The following is a 23202-nucleotide window of genomic DNA, read 5'->3' as shown; positions in this document are numbered from 1 at the left end:
TGTAAATCAGGACAACCTGTCAGTAGAGCAATTGGCAATATACATCAAAGGCCTTTAAAAATCTACAGAACCTTTTAGAAATCCCACTTACTGGAATTTATGCTCAGGACATTATCCTATAGTGCCCAGCAGAAGCTGAACTTCTCTTAAGCCAGTGGTAGAGTTTTGTTTTTGGTTTTTTTCTTTCATCTTTTGTATGTGTTGACTTCCGTTATGGACCACATTTTTTTTCCCCCTTTAGCCCCTAGAAAACCCAGAGCTGAATTTGTAACCATGTTTAGGACTTTGCAAAACTCACCTTTTCTGTTGCATGCCCTTGAACTTAGCTTCATTTACTCTTCTGTGTTTTCCCTTCAGGAGGATATTTTCATCTGTTTTTATTGGATTATATCACACACTTTTTAAGCAGCCTCCAGCCCTTTTTGGAAAAAAGTAGAGTAGATTTAAATGCATAGGAATCTTATTTCTTGAGCTCCCACTAACCACCAAGCCCATGCACTGAGCTCTGTGGGAAATAAGAAACCAGAAGAGTAGCCCGGTGCAGCCCTTGAGTGGACAGGAGGAGATTTACGTTGGCAGATATCTCAAGAACAGAGTATGACAATGTCTTGGGGATCTAGAAAGCGTTGGTCCAACAGGTGCCATTTTGTATGAGGGCTTAGAAGACTGCCACTTGTCCCAGAGGGCGGAGCAAGTGCTCGGCCTTACGCGGCCACCCTGCCCCACCACAAGGCCACTCCAGGCAGAGGCACATTCTTTCTGAGCCCGTGCCATCAATGAGCAGAATCTTTCCTCCCCGAGGTAGAGCCCTTTCCTGGATGGCACGATACCAGCGTGATGCAGGTATGACACAGAAAAGCAGTCTCAGAAAGAGGGATCACAAGCTCTGTAAGATTCAGCACAAGTTGTGGATACACTGCTAGGCCTGGAGGGTGCCCTGTAAACTGTTGGGCAGGGCACAGAAAAATTAAATGGATCATATTCTGCCTGCCTTCAGCCAGCAGAGAAGGGAACTCTCAGATTCCCCAGCTGCCAGCCTATAAAACATTCTGGACGGAGCCGCCACGGTTGTTAAGTGTGGCCCAGGCAGCCGGAAAGTGGCTGACCACCCCTGAGGAGGAGGAGAATGGGGAGTTCTCAGAGACACATTGATTTGGCACCATCCCTCAAGGCCCTGGCGGTGTGGGGATGAGAAGGACGCGTGTGGTCGCGACTGCAAGGGGCCCTCAGTTGAGGATCAGCAAGCTGCCCTGGAGAGGCCCTGTGTGCAGGCAAGCAGCAACCAGCTAGGCGCAGTGAAAGAACGTGCGGTTCGGGCGAACCCAGCTCCCACCAGCGAGCATCCTCTGCCTCAGGCCAGCCCCGCTGCGGCTGGTTTGCTGGCTTCATGGCACACAGCCCCTGCCATCTGCGCTAGTCCCTCATCGGGGCGGGCCTGTCCGCTCTCCTAGCCCCCAGCTCCCGCTGCCTGGCTCTCAGGTTTATAGTCTCCCTGGCACAGTGTTTGTGCTGACCGCTTCCTTGATCGCTGACCTCTTGAGCTAAGCCTTAGGACTCATTCCTGCAGGCAGCTTGGCAGGCATTGCATGCTGACCTTGATCTGCCTGCCTCTGGCCCCATCAAGCCAGAGATGCACTAAGCACAGTGAAGTGAGAGTGTAGAGAGAAGCACGGGATCCTTCTCAAGGCAGCACCTAATGAAGGGCCGTGCAGTGGAATAATCTGAGTTCTGATGAGACTCTGGCTTGGAGCTGTAGAACCAGGAAGGCTTCCTAGAAGAGGTGGCTCTGGAGCAGAGCCTTACCAAGTGGATGGGATTTAGATAGGGAGGGTCTAGGGCAAAGGTCAGAATAGGACGCCTGTGGTGTAGTGTAGGGCAGAGTGGGCAGTGAGGTCAATGATGCCACCTCTTAGCGAGCCTCTAGCATCATGCCCCATGTCTCCTCGAACTTGACCCTTTGCACTTTGCAGCCTTTTGAAATTTTTGATTAAAGTTGTAACCAGTGCCATAGTGACACTTAATCTAGACTGGAAGAGAAATCCCAGAGGCAGATTGTCTGCTGATACTTCTGATGGACACAGTGAGCACCCACTGTGACCAGGCCTCACACCGGGGTTCATGACGGGCCTACCTGTGGGGAGGGGGACAACTGGCCCACGTGGCTTCTGCAGCCCGGGGCCCATCTCCCTGCCTCTGCCTCCCTCCAGCCTCATAGGGTCACTTACGATCTTCTGCTTCATGGCATCCTGCGGGGTCCATGTGCATCAGGGGTCTGGTTTCTTTCTTTTTTTTTTTTTTTTAAGATTATTTATTTATTTATTTGAGAGAGAGAATAAGAGAGAGAGAGAGAGAGCGCACATGAGAGGGGGGAGGGTCAGAGGGAGAAGCAGACTCCCTGCTGAGCAGGGAGCCTGATGCGGGACTCAATCCCGGGACTCCAGGATCATGACCTGAGCCGAAGGCAGTCGCTTAACCAACTGAGCCACCCAGGCGTCCCGAGGTGGCGGGGTGGGGGGAGTCTGGTTTCTATTGTAAGTGCATGTTGTTGGTAAGCTCCCGTGCAGCAGTGTATACTGATCTTACCAGCCAGCTGCAAGTCCAAGTTCTTACAAGCACAGATACTCCTCAGAGATGGTGCAGGTTCGCGTCTACACCCCCGTAGTAAAGCGATACCTCAGTAAAGCCAGTCAGATTAATTTGGGGGTTTTTCAGTGCATATAAAAGTTATGTTTACACTATAGCGTGGTTCTTCTTTTTTTTATTGAGTGTTTATTATGTGCCAAATGTGGTTCCGTTTTCATATGTCTTAAGTCAGTTAATCCTCCCCATGTGATCAACACCATGTGATAAAATCGTTGTTCTATCCTGTAGTCTAGTAAGTGTGCAACAGCATTATGTCTAAAAAACAACGTACATGCTTTAATTAAAAAATAGTTTATTGCCAGAAAATACTAACCTGTCAGGCGAGCTTTCAGCAAGTTACTGATCACCAATCACAGATCACCGTGACAAATATAATGCTGATGAGAAAGCTTAAAATATCACAAGAATTACTGAAGTGTTGACAGAGAGACTTGAAACGGGCAAACACTGTTAGAAAAATGGCGCCGATAGACGTGCTTGAGCAGGATTGCCACTAAACTTCACTTTGTAAAAAACACATTATCTCTGAAGCGCAGTAAAGCGAAGTGCAATAAAACAAGGTGTGCGATAAAACATCCCGCTGCCTCCGACTACCCAAACAGCAGGTAGAGAAGATGCACAGCCTGTTGCAGGGGTGGTGGTGCTGAGGACGTGCCTTTGCAGCCTTGCACGGACGGGGCCGGAGCAGAGCAATGAGGGTGTGGAGCAGGGGCCGGCCGGGGCTCACCCAGGGACCCCAGGCTGAGCTCCGTGGCAGTCCCCCTCCTCCCTGCTGGTGTCTCCCATGGTGCAGTCTCTCTTGAATTCCCCATTTCCCTCCTTTCTGCCAGGGAACATCTCTGCAACACCGTCAAGCTCATAACTCCGAATGTCTGGATGACTCCCCCATCCCTTTTCTTTTTTCTTTCTTTTTTGTTTTTTTAAGATTTTATTTATTTATTTGACAGAGAGATAGAAAGCACAAGTAGGCAGAGTGGGAGGGAGAGGGAGAAGCAGGCTCTCCCATGAGCAGGGAGCCCACTGCGGGGCTCGATCCCAGAACCCTGGGATCATGACCTGAGCTGAAGGCAGACTCTTAACTGACTGAGCCACCCAGGCGCCCCTCCCCCATCCCCTTTCTTCTTTCTTGTTAGAAGAAATATCCAGGCTTTCTGAGATCCTGCCTTTGTTCTTCTAGAGTCTTGCTTTTGCCTCCTCCATTTTTCCTTCCCATTTTTGCCTCCCCGTCTCTCTTTCTCTCTTAGTTCCTTGTCCTCCGTGGAATGCTCAGGACTCTCTTAGCCATAAAAGCTACTGTCTCAGTTTGCTTGGGCCGCCATAACAGACACCGTGGCTTTTAAATAGTTGAAACTGATTTCTCATAGAGAAATAAGGATGGGACGTCCAAAATCAAGGTGCTGACTGACTCAATTCCTAGTGAGGGCTCACTTTCTGGTTCGGAGATGGCCACCTGCTTGCTGTGTCCTCACATGGTGGAGAGAGCGCTCTGGTGTCTCTTCCTCTTGTTATAAGGACACTAGCCCTGTCCAGTTAGGGGCCCCATCCTTATGACCTCCTTAACCTTTACCACCTCCTCACAGGTCCATCCCCAAATACATTGGGAGTTAGGGCTTCAAATGTGAATTTGGGGGTACCACATTCCATCCCTAACAGCTACCATTCCTCTCTCTTTTTCCCAAACATCAACTGGCACCTCCTGTTGGTGTTTAACTTAACAAAATGTGGTGATGTGCATATAAGATGCCAGATGCTTATCCATTCGTGAACTCGTGAAAAAAGCAGAGGCTCCTGACCTCATGGAGCTTACATTCTTGCAGAGACAGGCAGTAAATATAATTTTTAAAAATGAAGTGCATGGTGTATTGAGTTATGAGTGCTGTGGGTTAAAAAATAGAGCAAGGTAAAGGCATTGGGAGGACAAGGTGTGGATCACAGTTTTAAATAGGGTGGCCAGGCCGGCTCCATGGAGAAGATGAGAGATTGCACCTGGTGGTTCTCTGGGAGAGAAGAGTGTACCAGGCAGAGCAAACAGCCAGCGAGAAGGCTCTGGGGCGGAAATATGCCTGACATGTGTATGGAACCGTGTACCTGGAGCAGAATGAGCAAGGGGGGAGTTTGGGGGGGTTAAGACCAGAGAAGGTCCCCTAAGGGCCTTTGTTAATAAAACTTCAGCTTGCCCACTGAGTGAAGTGGGCCAGCACTGGGGGGTTTGGGCAGAGGAGTCCCGTAAGCGAATGGCAGGGTCCCACTGGTTGCCATGCTGAGAAGCAGGGAGAGGCATTGGGACGTGGTTGTAGGCATCCAGGGGACAAGATGGCGGTGCTCGGGGAGGGAGAGCGGCAGTGGGGGTGGCAAGATGTGGCTGGTTCTTGACAGAATTTGGGGTCAAGTCTTAAGTTTGACAGATCCGATGTGGGATGTAGAGTAAAGGAAGAGTCAGAGACGGCTCCACGGCTTCCTGCCCAAGCAGCTGGAAGGAGGCAGTCCCCATCAGCAGAGCTGGGAGAGCTGTGTGCACTGGATGAGGGGCATGTGGGCAGGAGCCGTACGGAATTCAGTTGAACGGTAGCTTAATTCTGACCACGTTGTGTCTGAGATGCCCATTAGACACTCAAGTGGTGGTGTGGATTTAGTGGTCTGGAACTGGGAGGGAGATGGGCCTTGAGATACAAATCTGGCATTCTCCAGTCGTCCCGTAGATCAAGTCTAAAAGTGGATGAGGTCTCACGGGAATGAGTAGGGATATTGGCAGTCAGTGACCTCCGTAGCCTCCCTCTTGCTTCATTTGCTTTTGTTTTTGGAAGTCTCTTCCTGGCTCACTGAGGTTGCATGGGTCCAGCATCCGGGCTCCTCGCCCTCCACCTAGGACAATCTTCGCCTTTGGAACCCTTGTAGTTCACGTCCCTGGTGTGGTATCATTTCTGAATGCTTCTCTCGAGTCTTGGAAGCGGGTCACTCCTTGCCAGGCTGTACCGTCCCTTGGTTGGATTTTGCTTTTGTTTGCATCTGAGGATATTTAAATGCCTCCAGTCCAGCTCTGATACCTTTGACCTTGATGGAATTGTCTATTCTTCTACACTCATCATAGCATCATGGAACTCTGAAAATTATTTTTGATTGAATTCAGAGTATTTCTGAGTTCTGTGTGACTCTGTGGTTACAACTTCCGAAGTCATTCAGCAGATGTGTTTATATGTATGTCTGGATATTCTGGGCTGTTTTTTATTCACAGCACTTCTTTTTTTTTTTTTTTTAAGATTTTATTTTTAAGTAATCTCCATGGGGGAGATGTGGGACTCAAACTTACAACCCTGAGATCAAGAGTTGCACACAGAGCACCTGGGTGGCTCAGTTAGTTAAGCAATCTAACTCTTGATTATGGCTCAGGTCTTGATCTCAGGGTCGTGAGATTGAGCCCTGCATCGGGCTCCGTGCTCAGCGCAGAGTCTGCTTGGGAGTCTCTCCCTCTCCCTCTGTCGCTCCCCCCGCTCGTTCACTCTCTCTCGTTCTCACTCCCTCTAATAAATAAAATTTTTAAAAATCTATATTGAAATAAAAAGAGTTGCACCCTCCACCAGCCGAGCCAGCCAGGTGCCCCTACTCACAACACTTCTGATACCAAATGTGTGTGAGGGTTTCTCCCCCCGACACTCACCTCCTGGGTTCTCTGACACCACCTGGGTGTCCTACAAGTCAACTGAATTCTGATACCATCTACATGAAGTGAGTGTTGGATCCCACAGATCTAGCACTCAGTCCCACCAGAACCCCCATACTTTAGACATTAATCATAAGTCCAGGCCTCCCATGCTTCTGACCAACTGGCCATAAATCAGGGGTTCCCATGACCCCCTCCTTGGGTTCAGTACTTTGTGGAATGGCCCACAGAACTCAGGAAAGCAGTTTATTTACTATTATCAGTTTATCGTAAAGGCCACAAGCCAGGAAGAGCCAGATGGAGCTGATGCCGAGGTGTGTGGGAAGGGGCACAGAGCCCCCATGTCCTCTGGGCACGCCACCCTCCCAGCATCTCCACGTGTTCACCACCCTGAAGCTCTCTGCCCCCACCAGTTAGGGGTCTTTCTGGAGATTCCATTACAAAGATAGAATTGATTAAATCACTGGCCACTGGGGATTAGTTCAACCTCCAGTCCTTCTCTCCCTTCCCCAGAGGGCAGAGGTCAGGGGGGCCGGCTGGAAGTTCCAACCTTCTAATCAGGCCTTTCTGGCCACCAGCCCCCACCTTCTGAAGCTATTTAGGGGCCCCCCAGCCACCGGTCATCTCACTAACATACAAAGACACCTATCACTCCCAGATTCCAAGGGTCTTAGAAGCTCTTGTGTCAGGATCTGAGATCAAATGTTGAAAGATCAAATATTGTAACAGGAGGTACCTCTCACCCCTTCCTCTCAGGAAATTACAAGGGTTTTGGGAGCTTGGAGCCAGGAACTGGGGATGAAGACCAGTTGTGTATTTATTATATTACAATATCACCGTGTATACACACTCCACACGTATGCAGGGTCAGTAGAGGGTTCTTGCTGTTTTGAGGATCCAGTCTTCAGCAAATCCTGCTGGGCTGTGTCTGGGAGAGCTCACGCTCCCTGGTTGGCTCCCTGTGTGCCCCAGGCTCCGTGATTCCTCCTGAAGTCTTCTGATGAAGGTGCTTTCACAGAGCCACACTAGGTACATTCCCCTGCCCACACCCGAGCTGAGCCACCTCCACCTGGCCTATGCCTTACAGCGAGCAAGTAACCTGACCTCGTGGTCACTTTGTGTACTGAGGCACCTGAGGACAGAGCTTCCCTGTGTTATCCCGACAAACTCCAATGAAAATGGGTAATGCGGAAGGGACCCGGGATCCTCTGAGCATCCTGGAAGCTGGACCCAGAGCATCGCTGGATTCCGAGCACCACCCAGCATCCTGAAGGACGCCTTGCATAAGATGCTTTGTTGAGGTGCCCATCCAGCAGCTTCGCCGGGCCACCTGGGCTCACCGAGGCCCTGACCTTACTTCGTCCCACGGGAGCGGCCCTTTTACTCAGAGCCCCTGGCCTCCCTACTCCCACAGCTTTACGCAGACTGGGGAGTTTGCAGTCCTATAAGCTGTTTAAAAATGCCTTTCTAAGAAAAGGGTTTAGACACACTTGGCAAAAGGCAAATCCCATTAGCAATTGTCTAATCCTGGCTGTCAGAGAACACCGTATTCTTTGCAGGGAGGCTTAGCACCCCTTCTCTCCTGGGTTGGGGACCCTAGTGTTTTGTTCATCCCCTCCCCTCTGCTGACCCCGACCTTTGGGGAAGGCAGACAGCCTAAGGGCTGTGTAGGGGACAGATGCAGGCCCCACCTCCAGGAGAACAGCCCTGGAACAGGAGGGTGCCTCCAGCCTGGCTGCCCCGGGGGGGGCGGCAGCATGAGGGCCCTGGGCTGCAGGATCTCCTTCTCCAGCTTCTCTGTCGCCCTCTTTCCCTGCTCCTTATCTTTCTCCTTCTCTTCTTCCCTTTCCCTCCTTCCTTTTCCGACTGCGGCCATCCTCCTCTGTCTTTCCCAAACTTGACCCTCTTTCCCGCCCCTGTCAGAAAATGAATTTGAGGCAGAACCTATTGATTTTCCACAGAAACAAAGCATCTGGAGATCATGTTTTTCCATCTGTGGAGGGTGAGGGGCCAGTGATGGTGTGTTTCATAGATTGATCTCAGTGTTTGAAGGGCTGGCCCCGTGGGCCTGGGGATGGCAGGCTGGGCACTGTCTCCGTGTCCCTTTCTGGGTGTCTCGTTTAACTGGGAGAACATAAAAAAGAAAAAATAAGAAAAAACAAAGGATAAGAACAAGCTCCCTTGTGGCCACCACCTAGAAGTGACCATTTTTCCTCAGGTGTTTAAAATCTAAACAGATGGGAGCGTGAACACAGACAAAGGTGAGCTTCCCATCCACAGTGCTTTGCTCCTTGCCCCAGGGGAGATGCTACCATCCGTTTCATGTGTATCTTCATAATTGGTTTTCAAATTTTTGCCGCATATGTATGAATCCATGAATAATATATAGTTGTGCCGGGTGTGTTTTTTAGAAGCATACTTAAGTGCTGACATGCTGTAATATCATTCTATAGCTTGCTTTTCTCACTAAACATTGTACGTTCAAGATTTCTCCTTGTTGATACTGATCTCTGGTTCATTTCTCTTCAGTGCCGAAAAGAGTTTCACTGCGCGACTGGACCACAGTTTACGTAGCTGTTACCCTGTCGATGGACACTTGGTTGTGTCTGGTTTCTCTGTATCACAAGAACAGTGCCATAAATGTCTTTGTGCCTCCCGACGCAGACACATGTCCAAGCAGCTTGCGGGCTTGTGGGCCAAGTTCAAGTAGGCCAGAGCCATCCCTGCACCTTGCCTTGCGATTCTCCCGAGTTTTGCCACCCAGACCAGCCGCCCTCTCCCTCCCTGAGCTCTCCAGGCAAGGGCTGGTTTGGGGCAGTCAGCAGGCAGTGCAGAGGGAAAGTGGCAAGCGGTGTGGCCAAGGCGTGGCCTGTGTATGCGTCCCCGCCCGACTGCCCTCCACTTCTGTTTAAGCTAGTACACATTTATCGTAACACTGCCTAAGACAACTCAAATCTGTATCTCTTCACCCACATTCCTGCCTTACTCCACACTTGTTTTTCCTGTTCTGAGTCCCTTTTGGTCTCTGTCCACAAGCATACATACTTACCCAGAGCTGTAATCGTACACACAGTGCTGGGTATTCTCTACTTCCTACCTAACGACATATTACAAACCATTTCCACCTTGCTCTAGTCTCCATGCTGGGATCACGCATGTTGCCCTGCCGTGCACCCTCACCTGCTCTTCCTGATGAGGGGCTGCTTTTCCTCCATTTCTCTTCCAGCTCCCAGCAGTCTTTGCATGACAACTGCCAGCCCCCTCAGATCCTGTGGCTGTCTAGAAGCAGAGGAAGAAAGCCCTCGGGGTGACAGCCCTGCCCAGCTGCTGTCCGGCGGCCCAGAGTGCTGTATGACGGCGCTTCCCGGCCGCAGGCCCCACCACTGCCACCTCCTTCGAAACCTCCTTCCCGGCAGCTGAAAAGCCCCACACTGCCTGTAGGACAGGCTCAGGACACATGGCTTTGAGACTGTTTTAAAGACTCACAGGCTCCTCCCAGGAGGAAACCGTTGGGAGCAGGCTTTTTGGCCTTGCTCTTTCTTCTGCAGGTTTCGAGGGAGACCATGAAGGGGACTCTTAGGCACTGCTTGTGGTCCAGCCCAGCTCCCCAGGGCAGGGGGCTTGAGGTAGAAGCTCCCTCGAGGAGCGGGGGCGTGTTATGTTCTTCCCCCGAGCGTTAAGCTTGGGATGGTGCGAGTGAAAGAACGCCAACCCCACGTGTGGTAGACATAACGCAGTTCCTGGAACGCTCGCTGCAGCGTGGACATTGTCTCTGCATTCTGTTTCCTTAGCTAACTTCCTCCAGCCAGCACGGAGGTTGCTGTCTATCTCACTAGACCAAGGCACCAGTCTTCTATACCTCTGCCTTCCCATGAGCCAAATAACCCAGGGATGACCAAAACTAATAATAATGAACTTCTTTAAAAGAAGAGCTAGTATTGATGGAGTACTCATCGTACACCAGATACTCTGCTTTCAGCATTTTGTACTTGTCATCTTGTTCATTCCTCACAACACTCAGTAAGAGAAGGAGACTGTCTCCACCCCCCTGTGACAGCTGTGGAAATGAGGCTCTAAGAAGTTAAGTGGGGGCGGGGGGGGCCTGGGTCTTCCTTAGAATTCTCCCTGTACTTTGCCTCAGCCATCCCGGCCATCCCAGCTGGGAGCCAACAAGCTCAGGCAGAGATGAGATCCTCCCTTTGCATTCCCTTCAGAGAAGCCCCTCGCCAGCGTGGAAGTTATTTTGTACAATGGCATCGATTAGAAATTTTCCATTCCCTTTCAGTTTCCCATTAGAGGCTTTGCCCTATTTTCTCCTCAGAAGGCTCTGCTTTGGGGAACCTGCTTCAAGGGAGGGGAGCGGGGAATGCTTGCTGCGGGGAGGAGAGGGAAGAGGGGTGGCAGCCCTAGCCTCCCTCCACGTGGCCTTGAAGAAGAAGAGGAGGAAGTGCAGAAAGCTGTGGATGCGGGGGGCCTTCCCTCGCCTACTTGCCCTACTTGCGAGAGCCCCCATCCACATTGGCCGGGTCAAAAAACAACAGGCAGACCAGGGCTCCTGTCTCAGCATGGCCACTTGCGGCCCGATGACCTTAGGTGGGTGACTTGGCCATCCGGGGCCGTCTGTTATGGGGAGTAAGGAAGTAGCGTGGCCGTGCCAGCACCGGGCAGATGTGCGGAGACACGGCGCTCCTGTTCTTCCTGCGGCTCATCCCTGGACGAAAGCACACACACTTAGGGCTCTAGGGCCAAGCCAAGCCAAGATTGGGTGCTGGCAAGGGGGCCTGGCCCAGGGCACGTGCCTGAGAGGGGCCTCTCCGGGCTGATGCCTGACTGGGCTTATTGTACCCACTTGCTTTCTGTTCCTGCACCACAGGCACACACACCTTGTTCTCTTGGGCTCTTCGACGTGGCCTTTGGTGCTCAGAGCACAGATACGGGTGGGGACTTTGCTTTTGTGCAGCTGCGGGGAAGGGCTGGGGAAAGCCAAGGCCCAGGGATGCTGTTCCTTGGTGGAATCAGCTGTGGCCCCCTCAGCAGCCAGCTGGGCGCTTCATGTCCTGCCGGTCCCCACCAGCAAGGACTTCAGAGAGGCCGCAGCCATGGTAAGCGAGAAGGCCCCTTAGAAAGGAGTCCCTTGGAGAAACTGAGGCACCAAGCCAGAAACCAAGTGGGTTTCTTTGCCTGCAGGTTTTACTTTTCTTCCCTTCTCTGTCCTCGGCCTGCTTGTCTTCCACAGACCAACTCAGCATCCCATGTCTGGGCTACAAACAGGCCCACTGCTCTAACCGTAGCCGTGGGCAGGCCCCGCTTTAACCCCACGCTTGGATTTGCCCAGTCGGAAGCACAGCACCTCTGATGAAAGGACTTCGCCAAAGCAAATTTGAGATGGGGCGCGGCAATGGGAGGCACTGGCCCACAGCCGGCTGGCCTGTTGCGGCGCCCAGCTGCATCCTCGGGGATGGGGAGCGCAGACTCTGGAGGCTGGCATGCAGCTCTAAGGATGAGGCTGGAAAGGCCCCAAGTCTCTTGTGCTCTGTGTGACACACAACTCAGGAGGCCTGGCCGGCCCTGAGAATGTCCTAAAAGCCCCCAGGAGCCCCGGCTGCCCGCGTCTGTACATGATGCGGTGGGAATGACAGTTCTCCGGAGCCCTTTTCTCTCTGGACCTGTTCTCCAACACGCCAAGCCACTTCCTTCTAATAGGTGTGAACATAATGGACTTGTTTAAATCCTTCTGAAGACAGGCCCACCACTGCATGCCTGCTGCGCCAGCAGCCGCGCCAGGTTACAAAACACTAGGGCCATTTTCCTGGTCCCTCAATACCTGTCCCCTCCCCCCCCCCCCCCACAGAGAAGTGAAATGTCAGTGGAGCAAATTATCACTGAATACTTTGGAATCTATAAATATTAAATTGCTGTGGCTTTCACTGGCCCATATAAAATTAAAGCTCTGGTCAGCTCCAGAGGAGAGGTGGCTGGTTGGGGGTGGGGTGGGGGGGTTGGGGGGAGGGGAGCTGCTGCCAGTGGAGAGACAAGTGTCTCCAAAAGGGCAGAGCCGTGGCTAAGGGCTGTGGTTGGTAGGGGGGACCCTGGCTGGGGGAGAGACAGTGGGCAATGGGGTACAAAGAGCAAGGAGGTAGAAATTCCAAATGCCACCGTAACCCAGGATGGGGTTTTCTCTGTTTTTTCACTTGGGGCTTTATGGTTGGGGATGTGTGTGGGTTGCCCAGAGTTCTGTGTCGCACTTCTTACTCCAGCCCCAGACTCTAAAGTCAGCACGCTCCCTCCAGGGACTGTCCCCCCTCAGAGCGGGTACTAGAACCTCCCCAGGCAGCAGGGCTGAAGATGGGGGTGGGGTCGCGGGCTCACCGGCAGCCAGCTGTCCCCTGTTGTGTGCAGCCCCTGCCCCAGGCTCCTCCCCTCCTCTGGCCCCTTTGCTCCCACTGGTGGGGTGGCCTGCCTGTGTGCGGACACCCACTGCCCAGGTTGATCTGTGCTGGCTTGGGAGGGTGTTTTCACACCACATCGGTTAGGTTTTAGGTCCCCTGCAGGTGGCAGGGGTGTCTTCTGCTTGAGATCTCTTGAGGATTTATTGAGTGCTTCTATGTGCCAAGACCCCATGCCAAGTTCTTTAAATGCACCCCCTCGTTGATCTTTACAAAGTGGGAGGAGGGAACTGTCGCACATTCACCACATTGCAGGATGCTGAGGCCTGGAGAGGGGAAGTGAGTTGCCGGCTTCCCCGTAGAAGTCAGAAGTCGCAAGGGAGTCCTGTGGCTGTTCAGTGGCTGAGCCTGGAATCCAGCCCAGCACCCCCGGCACTTCCGGACTCTCAAGTGAGCTCTCTTTCCCTTGCAGGCATCCCCACCCTCATCGTGCTGGACCCCCAGGGGGAGGTGATCACGCGGCAGGGGCGTGTGGAGGTGCTGAACGATGAGGACTGCAGGGAGTTCCCGTGGCACCCCAAGCCCGTGCTGGAGCTCTCCGACTCCAACGCCGTGCAGCTCAACGAGGGCCCCTGCCTCGTCCTGTTTGTAGGTAGGAAGCCCGCAGGAGCCCCAGGGTGGGCTGGACACCACGGACCTCTTGTGTGTGTGTGGGGCGGGGGGGGGGGGGGATGTCCGTCCCTGCAGCTTCTTTCTGTCACCAACAATGCCAAGCCTGGGCCTTTGTCTCTCCCAGCAGTCTTGCTTCTGACCCCAATGATTTATTCATGGCTCTGCCCCTGCGGGAGGGGTTCTGGGAGCTGCCGCTGTTTTTGCCTTCCTGGACTGCCAGCTGAGAAGAATAGGTCAGGCGGGAGCCCGGCCCCCACGACCAGACCCATTGTTGGAAGGAGGCAGGCAGCGAGCACAGCAGCTGCAGGGGCCAGGCCCCCTTGGGCGAAGGCCCCCCGCCCCCAGCCTCAGGGCAGCATCTCTGTGGCCGGGTGCCCCTCTCAGTCGGCTCGCTCTCTGCTCAGTGGGTGACTGCTCTGCGGGGCAGAAGACGCCAGAACGTCCACTCCAGGCTCCCTGCAGCCCTGTGGGATGACCCCTGTTCCTTTTGCAAACGGAGTGACTGCTGGCCAAGGGCCACCTCACCTTCTGCCTTGGGACGTGTTACTCAGCTCCAGCTCAGAATAGTTTGGGGTCCTAGGACCAAGGCTGAGATGCCGCCATACCCACCTAGACTGATGGGGTTGGTAAGGGAGGTGCTCTGGAAGTCTGGTGTGGGGGCCCCCACAAGGGGCGCCAATATGCAGACTCACGGGAATTCTTACACAAACTGACTTGCAGACTGGCCCCTGTGCTCGGAGAACAGAGGTCTCCTGGGGAAAGATGGCCTTGGGGAGTCCTTGTCCTCGGGGCTTTGCTGCTGGCCGCTGGCTCACACACCCACACCCCGGGGCCTCTGGGAAATAGTCCCGAACTGGGGGACAGTTGCATCTCACTGGGCCTCTGTAGATGTTGGTAAGGAGGTCCCAGAGAGGCAAAGCGAGTTCCCAGCATCGCAGAGTGGGTTAGATGTGGATCAGGAATACGTCCTGCTGCGTCTGCACGCTGCGGGGGGCAGTGGGGCATTGCTGGGCGAAAATCCTGCTGCCTGCCTCCCCTTCCCCGCTTTGCCGCCCGGGCAGTTGCTCTCGTTCTGGGTTACAGGGTCCTGCAGGAGTGAGCCCCAGGGCCCCGAAGTGTGACTGCCCCCACGCTGCTCTTTCACTGGAGGCAAGAAATGACTAAAGGGGGCTCTGGGGCACCTGGGCAGGCAGTCCATCCCCTCCCAGGCGAGTCCGGCCAGCCGTGAAGTTGGCTTTCCAGGGGTCCCGGTGTCACCCCACTGCCACAAAGCTGCTGACAGGACTGCAGTCCTGACCCCCCGCCACCACCCCTTCTGCCATTTTCAGCAGGAAGTCAGATCCGAGGTCGTTCTTTGGCTCTGTGATTGAGAGAAAAACTACAAGGGCCTCAGGTCCTGGCCTTGGGGAAGCTCAGCTTCCAAGGCCAGTTTGTGCAGAATTCGGTGGAAAGAATCGTGGCGCCTGGAGTATTAGTGACACTCGGGGAGGAGCCCAATGCGGTGGTGCCCATGCGCCGCAGACACACCCTCCCGTACCCCGGAGGCGAGGCCTGTGTCCCAGGGGAAATCTGGTTTCCATTCAGGGGCTGCCCAGATGGGCATTTCAGGCCCAGGACCCAGCTCCCTCAGGGGGCGCCACTCCATCTGCTCCACAGACCAGTGCCTCTTGTGTCTCTCTCTCTCCATTACAGATTCTGAGGATGATGGGGAGTCTGAGGCAGCCAAGCAGCTGATCCAGCCAATAGCCGAGAAGATCATTGCCAAGTACAAAGCCAAAGAGGAGGAGGCGCCACTTCTGTTCTTTGTGGCGGGGGAGGTGAGTGCTGCTGGGACCTGGCCCGCTGGCTGCTCAGCGGGCCAACTTTTGGGACAGGAGTGATGCGGCACTAGGGGATGTTTGAAGGAGCCCCGGGATGTGGGGTGGAGAACCCACAGACAGGTGTGGCATGAAAAGGTGTGTCATCCCGCACAGAAAACCATTTCGTGTCGCTGCTGTACATTCCTCCCTTGTTTGCCACTCAGAGCCGCAGGGTGCCCTCTCAGGGAGGGGCTGCCTCTTGCACCTCTACCCGCCCAGGCTGCTAGGAAGAGTGGCAGCCACAGAGATGGTCATCAGCACTCCCTCCCTCCTGGCTGGGTCCGGACCAGGCCCTGGACGCTTTACAAAGCGTCTGCTTGGCTAGTCCCTTGGCCCTGGCCTGCAAAGTGGGCTCTTCCCATGGCAGGCATCCACAGCTCAGACCAGCATGTCTCCAGCCAGCCCGGGAGAGGGTGCTGAGGTTGGACACTGCTGCTGTCCCAATCTCTTTTCACCCCAGGCCTGTCCCTTGCAGGCCTCCAGCTGGGATGGACATGCACAGAGGAATTCTCACAGGGTGAGAAGGCCGGGCGCTCAGCTGGGGCCACCTCCCACAGGTGCAGGAGCCTCTATCCTGCTGACGCGGGGATCCCTGCAAGATGGCTGTCGCCGCTCTGACTCAGTCCCCACCCCCAGGAAGCCCGTCCACGCATGCTCCGCCACCCGCCCCCCCACCGCCGGGTGCCGGCCAGAAGCTGGTTATTGACAGACACGCTTTTGGAAGCCCCCTGCCCTGTTTCCACCCATCTGCATCCCCAGTTGGTCAGAGTCCTGCACTCATTTCATGCTGTGCTATTTGGTTCCCCCGAGAGGCAGCGCAGCCAGACACCCTGAATGACCACCCATTCATCACCTCTTCAATAGCCACCCCTGCTAAGCCCTGCCGGGCCCTTCGGGCCCCCTCGCAGGCAGCTGAAGTTACCCTGCTCTGCTGTGGGGTGGAGGGAACAAAGCAGGTTCACAGGGCCCTGCCTTGGGGCTATACAAGCCTGCTCCACACAAAGCACAAATGGAAGCCGCTCTGAATATATTAAACTCTAACCCCTTTCAAATGGCTGTGAGAGAAAAGATGGGTGTGGAACAGAAGGGGCCAAGCCAGGGGCAGGGTTGGGGCTGGGGAGCTCCAGTAAGTGCATTAGGAACATGGCTGAAAAGGCGCATTTGCAGGTCTTCTATGCACCAGGCAGCAAGCCGAGCATCACCGGCACCCTCCCATTTGCTCCTCACCTCTCGGACTGGGAATGGCGTCATTCTGTTTCACAGATGAGGAAAGCGAGGCTTGGAGAGAGCCAGACAGCTCTCAGGTCTGCTCCCAGCTCTGGTCGGCCGGCCGGGGTGTGCATCCTTGCCGACTCACCTGCTGGCTTGCACCTGCCCCATGTGAGCCGTTCTTGAATCCATTTTACAGGGGACAAGGCCTGGGCTCACAGAAGTGACTTATCAAAGCCACACGTTTAGTAGGGGGTGCAGAAGACTGAATGTGAGGTCAGTAAGACTCCATAAGTAGTGTTCTCACTCCTCTGTCCACGTGGTCTGGCAGGTGGCCAGGCCCTGGGGGGCAGGATGCCTGCACCAGGACAGAGGAGGGTCTGACAGAGTCATCCACTGTCCAGCTCCTCGCCTGGCTGTCGTGTCCTTCCTGTGCACTTCACCTGGGCTCCTGACCTCGGCAGCTCTCTTGGTCCAATTCTCTGGCCTCATGCTCAGAAGCCAGGTGGCATGGAAGGGGATGGGCGCGGGGTGCTGGGTCATCGAGCACCGACGGGGCACCTCTGAGCCAGGACTCTGGCCCTCTCCCACTCCTCCCAGGGCTAAGGGTGTTTGTCGTGATCCCCCCTGCTCAGACAGGCAGAAGTCATCCCATCTGAAGCCTTAGTAGCCGTTAAAATTCATCTCCCTGTGGTTTGCTCCGAGGGAGAGGGGAGGGGCCCAGCACTGTGCTCAGCTTGGCCCAGGCCTCCTAATGGGAATTCGATGTACAGCCGTCGTCGTCCAGGTGCCTCCCCTCTGATTTATCATGAAGATCATTTATTAACCCACACGGAGGGCCTGGGTGGGGTCAACAGTGCCACAGATGCTGAATCACCCATCATTGCCGGAAGTGTATGCCATTTCTAATCATCTGCCTAAAGATCTGCCCTTTGAGAAAGGAATGGTTTTTGGTTTGTTTTTTTTTGTCTGAGAAACCAGTGAGTGGTAGATTTCGTGCCTCCTGCTCGCCAGCATTTAAGGCCAGGATGCCCCAAGCCCTTCCTGTGCAGAGGCACTTGGGTCTTCATCCAGTTCAGAAGGCTGCGTGTGTTTTATAGTGACCTAGCCTCTGGGTGGGTGTATGGAGTCCGTCACCTGCTCTCTACCAAATGGGGGGGACGGTAGCCTGAGAGGTAATCTCAGATCGTTGCTCCCTTACAAACTCTTCCACTAGTCTTTGGATTTCTGGGTTTGCTTTTATCCTTAATAAGGGAAATTCACCTGGACAGTCCGTGGGAATGTATGATCAGTACAGGCACCTGTGGCAGCTTCAGGAGCCCTGTCTTCAGAACTGACTGTGCACCTCCTGCCCCCCTGAACCTCAGGGGTGGGGTGGGGACAGTGAGCCGTTTCTGTTCACATCATTCCAGAGCTGGAAGTCGAGACTGGCCTCAGACATCCACAGTGGGGCTGCAAATAATTGAGAGGTAATGGCAAAAGGAAGTCATTAAAGGACAACACATTGTTAGCAAGCAGAGGACACGTTGAAGTTGCTTTTGTGCTAATGAAGAGAGAGGACTTGTCTGGTGGTCTGGGGAGATGCAGAGAGAATCCTCCAAGGCAGGGTCGAGTCCACTGCTCCCTGTTCTGAGAGTCCATCTTTCCCGGAGGGCCACCCACTCTTCGGGGCACTTGAGTGGCGGCTTTCCATGCCGTCGGAGGGGACGGGGGTGGGGGGGGGGACTCTATCCTCTTTCTGGAAGACTTACTCGTTTTCTTTCCCTCTGGTGACTTCCAGGATGACATGACTGACTCCCTGCGCGATTACACCAACCTGCCCGAGGCTGCCCCTTTGCTCACCATTCTGGACATGTCGGCCCGGGCCAAGTACGTGATGGACGTGGAGGAGATCACCCCCGCCATTGTGGAGGCCTTTGTGAATGACTTCCTAGCAGAAAAGCTCAAACCAGAGCCCATCTAGGGGGGGCTCCAGCCTCAGGAGACGTTATTTAAAACTCGGTCTTCTCCTCTTCCTCCTCCCCTTCCTTCCCTCCACCCTTGGACTTTTCCAGCGTGTCCCGAATCACACAACCCAAGTGTCCAACCTCTCTGTGGTGCCTTGTTTTCTGCATTAACTCCTCAGCCAGCACCCTAAGGTGCACAGCCTCTCCGCAGCACAAGAACCCACCGTGTCTGGAGGCTCTGCTTGGGACCCACGGGGCTGGCAGAACCCGGCCAGAACCAGGACTGCAGCGCGCTCCCGGTCGCTGGCTCTCGGTGCAGTACGTACCCGCTGGTCCTGTGCCGAGCGAGCGTGAAGGGACGGCGCCCCGGCGCTCTGGCCCCGCCCCCGGCGTCCGCACGGCACGCAGGGCCCGGGCCCGGCGCAGTGACGCACGTCCGTACGTGCGGGTGGAGCAGGGAAAGGGCCTCGGGCTCGCGAGGCCTCGGCTCGGAGCTGCTGGCGGGAACGGCCTTTCTCCTAAGTGAGTCCGTCTATCCTGTTGTGAGGGAAAAATACCAGCTGGGCAGTCAGTTCTCGGGCCAGGGGATCGCAAGATCGCGAAGGAAGCTCGTGTTCCTTCTTGGGAGAAACAGTAGCTCTGGTAATGATTCATGTAGTAACTGCTTCTTCTGAGCTCCTACCACGTGATAAGAAAGAGCTTCTCGTGTTTTCCTTACGTCTTTCTTCCTGGATCTTACCTTCTCCAAGTTTCTGCCTTCTCATACGAACAGCCTCTACTGTCTTGGAATTTTGTTGATGAATTCTTCCCCCTTGGACAGCTTCCCGAGAGGCACCCAGCGCTGTGTCCTTAGAGGAGAGCGCAGACCTCTGGCTCGGGGCCTGGGGCCACTGCGGCTTTGCCCAGGTGCCTGTGTCCGCCTTTGGTTACCCGTCATCCCTCTTTTCTTTTCAAAGCAGAACTAAAAAGAGACAAGAAATTGCCAGAAGCCTAGCTTTTCCCTAAGAACCAGCACAAGGAGCTGTGTCGTAGGGTGGCAGTGGGAGCAGAGGACGTGTCCACTAAAAGTAGGCCTTGGATCCCCTCGGCTAGGCTCCAGTAGCTTGGCTCCCACAGAAGGACAATAACAGTTGTGTCCTTGGCACTTGGGGTGGAGGGCTTTGCCTGGGGTTCACGGGGTTTGGGCCTCTCTCAACCAGGTGTTAGGGTCTTTCATACGATCACAGGCCTTACCCTTGGCTCCACTTGTCAGCCAAGACCACCGATTTGGAAAACCCGGCCCCCCACCAGCTGTTGACACCACTGCTCCTTGCTGAATTGGATTGTTGATGAGTAGTTCAGAGGCACAAAGTTAGTTGGTAATTAGTTACTTGATGGCGTAAGCCTGAAATGCAACTACCTAGTAAGAAATAAAGCAGGCATCTCTGGACATTATCAACGACTTGGCCTTTCCTGTGCTTAATGACAGATCTTTTTGCTTGTAGTGCTGGGCTCTGGGGAGGGGGTTGGGGGGGAGCATACAAGATCCTCTTGACTTTCTTTGGCTACCTTAGTAGCTGTGTTCCAGAATTATCGAGAACTGGTCGCCTGAAGCCGAGGAGTTCCTTTGGCTTAGAGCACCAGAGGCAGATCCCTGCCGGAGCTCTGGCTGCCATCTCTCCTGGTTCCACTTGTGCTGGCGGAGGGTGGATTCTCCGGTCACAGGCCTCCTTGTGGACACTGGCGCTCATTCCCTCCCCATAGGGGGAGCAAGTGCTCTGAAGCCCAAGGAGGCCAGTTGCAGAAACGAGGAATCCCACGCAGGTCTCCCTGTGAAGAACGGGCAATAGCTGGAGACCCTCAGCCCTAGCTCTAGCCTGGGCTAGGGGCTTCTCTGGAAACCCTGCCTGTGTCTCCTCCGGGTGTGCGGTGGATGCAGGGACAAGGTGAGCTCCACCTCACTTGGAAGATGGGTTTCTTTGGATTTCTGCCTGTGTCCCATATCATGACAGCCTTGGAGGAAAAGTGGTCTCTCTCAGCAACTACTTCTCTTCTGGTGCATAAGGAACAGAGTCCAGTGAGGGGTCCCTGTAAGTCCCTGCAGCAGAAAAATTAGGTCATCTGTGATTGTCCTCTGGCCTTACGGCGCTGACTGAACTACGGCTCCCTGCCACCAGAATTCCCCCCTTAGAGTGAGTGTGTAGGTTAGGATCAGGGGAAGGTTTACTACAAAAAAGCTTTAGGTTTATGTGGCGGCTTTGAGGGGAAACGCTGGGGGAGGACCACTTTACCAATGCCAGCAAAATCCTGTCTCAATGGTGCCAGAGATCCTAAAAGTTCTTGATGCAGACGAAGTGGGTGGCTTCCTAATTCCCACTAAGCGGCTACAAAATACCTTAATTCTTGTCACTAATTGGAAGCAGGTTAAAACCCCGGCTGTGATCTCTTCAAGGGCTTCCGTCAGCAACAAGGGAAACCCGCGCCCCAGCAGGTTGAGGCAGGAAGGTGGGCTGTAAAAATGCCATCCTGGGGTTCCAGATCTTGTGCTTGCCACAATGACCTCCAGATCTGATTCTACCCATTTCCACAACAGAGATGAGATTTTTTTTTACCTGTCCCTAACAATAAAGATCTGGTTAAGAAAAAAAGGGTATGTGTTTGGAATTGGTATGTACAGTGGGCAGTGCTGAATGCCAGGGCGCAACCAAAGCTTCCTTTCCAGGAGTGAGGTGGCTGCCTGCCTCCACCCACCCACCCACCATCTCTAAGTGTGTCCTCAAATTCAGTGGCTCTCACTTCTCCAAGCACAGGGAGCCAGTACTGTTTTGGCATCAGCCAAGCTTCAAGTGGTAGTTTTCAGCCAGACTTTGTTTTTGCCTCTTGCCTAATTAAAGACACAAAAAAGCTGTTCTGTCCTCCTGCCGCCTTTTTCCAGGGTAGCCTCGTTCCAGGGTAGCCAGTGGAGTTCTGCAGTGATCTAGAGACAGAACCATGGTCCAAGATCAGATCAGCGGGACCCAATCAGGTATCAGCTTAGGGAGAACACCGTGTGTGTGTTTCTCTGTGTGTGTGTGTGTGTGTGTCAGCTTAGGGAGAATACCGTGTGTGTGTGTGTGTGTGTGTGTGTGTGTGTGTGTGTGTGTGTGTGTGTGTGCGCGCGCGCGCACATGCGCCTGTACACTTGGATTGTAGCTCTGAGAGAGATCTGAGCAGGCACCTGGCCCAGCCCCCTCCGGGTACACAGGTGCAGGCACAGCCTAATCATAAGTCATTTCCCCAGGCCAAGCTGGGGAGGCCCATGCTTGCCCCATAGGACTGGAACTTGGCCTCATGTGGACCATGGGAAGCTTCCGCACTGGCCCTCTGTGGCTCTTTTGGGTGGTGCTATGTAAACAGAGGACTGACCCGGAGCCCCAGAGCTCGGGGTCTTTCAAGTTCCCTGAAGCAGCTGTGTAGAAGTAAGCACTTCACCTGCATCCCTCTTTGCCCACCCCACGACTTACATCCAAAGCAGGCTGCCCAAGGGAAAATTCTTTGTTGACAAATGGCTGTTCCCTGTTAGCGTCATTTTTGATTATTCAGTGTTAGTAAATGGTGCACGGGAAATATTTTCCAGGAAACGGGAGGCGCTTTGTAGGTAAATTTCATATTGCATCTACTTATGGCTGGGATTTCTCCTTCTAGTGGGGGAAATAGGACATTAGGATCTCCTAGGCATGCCTCAAACATGAAAGCATGAAAAAAATCTGCTTTGTTTAAGGCATGTGTCCCAGCCCCTTGGGGGTTTGGAATACTTCCCAAGCCACGAAGTCTGTTACTGGCAGTTGGGTAGGACTTGTTCTGAAGGACTGTTGAATTTCTATTAAATAATGTACCACCAACTCATGGAAGCCTGTCCCCAAGCCTGTTGGCCAGTGTGCAGCCCAAAGGAGGCAGGCAGCCCCAAGTCTGGATTCCTGGGTGCTCATGCCTCACACAAGCCAGTCAGCCACAGGGGCTAGAACTAGGATACAGTAGGAGGCATGATCTTGGGACCCAGGGCTAAAAAACGAGATCTCCTTTGGACATCACAGGATGTGGAAGGAAGTCCCCAACCAATCAGGAGCCACTCTGCCGGTCTGCAGTCAGTATGCACCCCCCTCCCCCCGCCGCCCCACCATTGCAGAGGTGAGGGAGGCTGGGAGGCCAGAGCCTGCTGTGGCCCTGTCCACCCTGCGCCCCCAACCCTTGTTCCTTTCTTGTGTTCTGAAGTAGCAACAGCTTTGAGGAGGGCCCTCCAAACAGGCAGCTTCGGCTGAAGAAGGTAGCTTCCCTACAATAGAAACGGAGGAAGAGAACTGATGCCATCTCTAACGGATTCAGACTCGGTCACGCTTGGCCTCTGAGCATTGGCCCTGGCTGCGGCTTCTCGAGTCCAGCCAGGGCGGCCCGGCTTGTGGGCTCCGTCTGAGCTGCACCGATGTAACGTGGCAACCTAGTTCAGACTTCCAGTCGCCCACAGCAATGAAGAGCTCATCCGTTCATTTGGCTTCTAGCTTGTTAGCTTTGTGTGTTCACTGATGAAGACAGAATGTAAGTTCTTGGAGTTTAAAGATGTCTACGTGAGTGTTTCCTAAAATTGTTTAAGTGAGCCAGCCAGATCTGCTCCCGGTGAGGGGTGGGCTGAGGGGCTGGGCCCCAGGTGGGGGGGCACCCTGGCCCTGCAGCCCAGCTGGTGGCTTTCACCACTAGTCACAGGACCCTGGGTGAGGTGCTGCTGCTGGGGTCTTCGTGGGGCAAGACGACAAAAGTGGAGCTAAAGGCAGCTCAGCTTGGAAGGGGACATCGGGTGTTCCTATCAACCATGGGGC

At 54.1% G+C, this 23202-nt stretch overlaps 1 protein-coding gene across 4 annotated transcripts in view; it reads left to right on the top strand.

The window, feature by feature from the left end:
- NXN (nucleoredoxin) overlaps positions 1-19814 on the top strand; it is a 147176-nt gene extending 127362 nt beyond the window's left edge. Inside the window, exons 6-10 of one of the 4 annotated variants that reach the window (XR_004819671.1) lie at positions 13160-13339; positions 15052-15176; positions 15694-15735; positions 16386-16703; positions 18208-18340. Coding sequence is in view for 2 of the 4 variants with exons in the window: in XM_035724456.1 (XP_035580349.1) it covers positions 13160-13339; positions 15052-15176; positions 15694-15735; positions 18208-18390 (530 nt within the window). In the remaining 2 variants the exon portion in view is untranslated. Of the gene's footprint in view, positions 1-13159; positions 13340-15051; positions 15177-15693; positions 15736-16385; positions 16704-18207 lie in introns of all 4 variants that reach the window. The other 3 variants (XR_004819672.1, XM_035724456.1, XM_035724457.1) reach the window with 3 other exon arrangements.
- The last annotated feature ends 3388 nt before the right edge of the window (positions 19815-23202 follow it).

The sequence above is a fragment of the Zalophus californianus genome, chromosome 16 (genome assembly GCF_009762305.2).
Source record: "Zalophus californianus isolate mZalCal1 chromosome 16, mZalCal1.pri.v2, whole genome shotgun sequence".
Lineage (NCBI taxonomy): Eukaryota > Metazoa > Chordata > Mammalia > Carnivora > Otariidae > Zalophus > Zalophus californianus.
The sequence above is the reverse complement of the archived record's forward strand: the minus strand, read 5'-3'. Positions and strand labels throughout refer to the sequence as shown.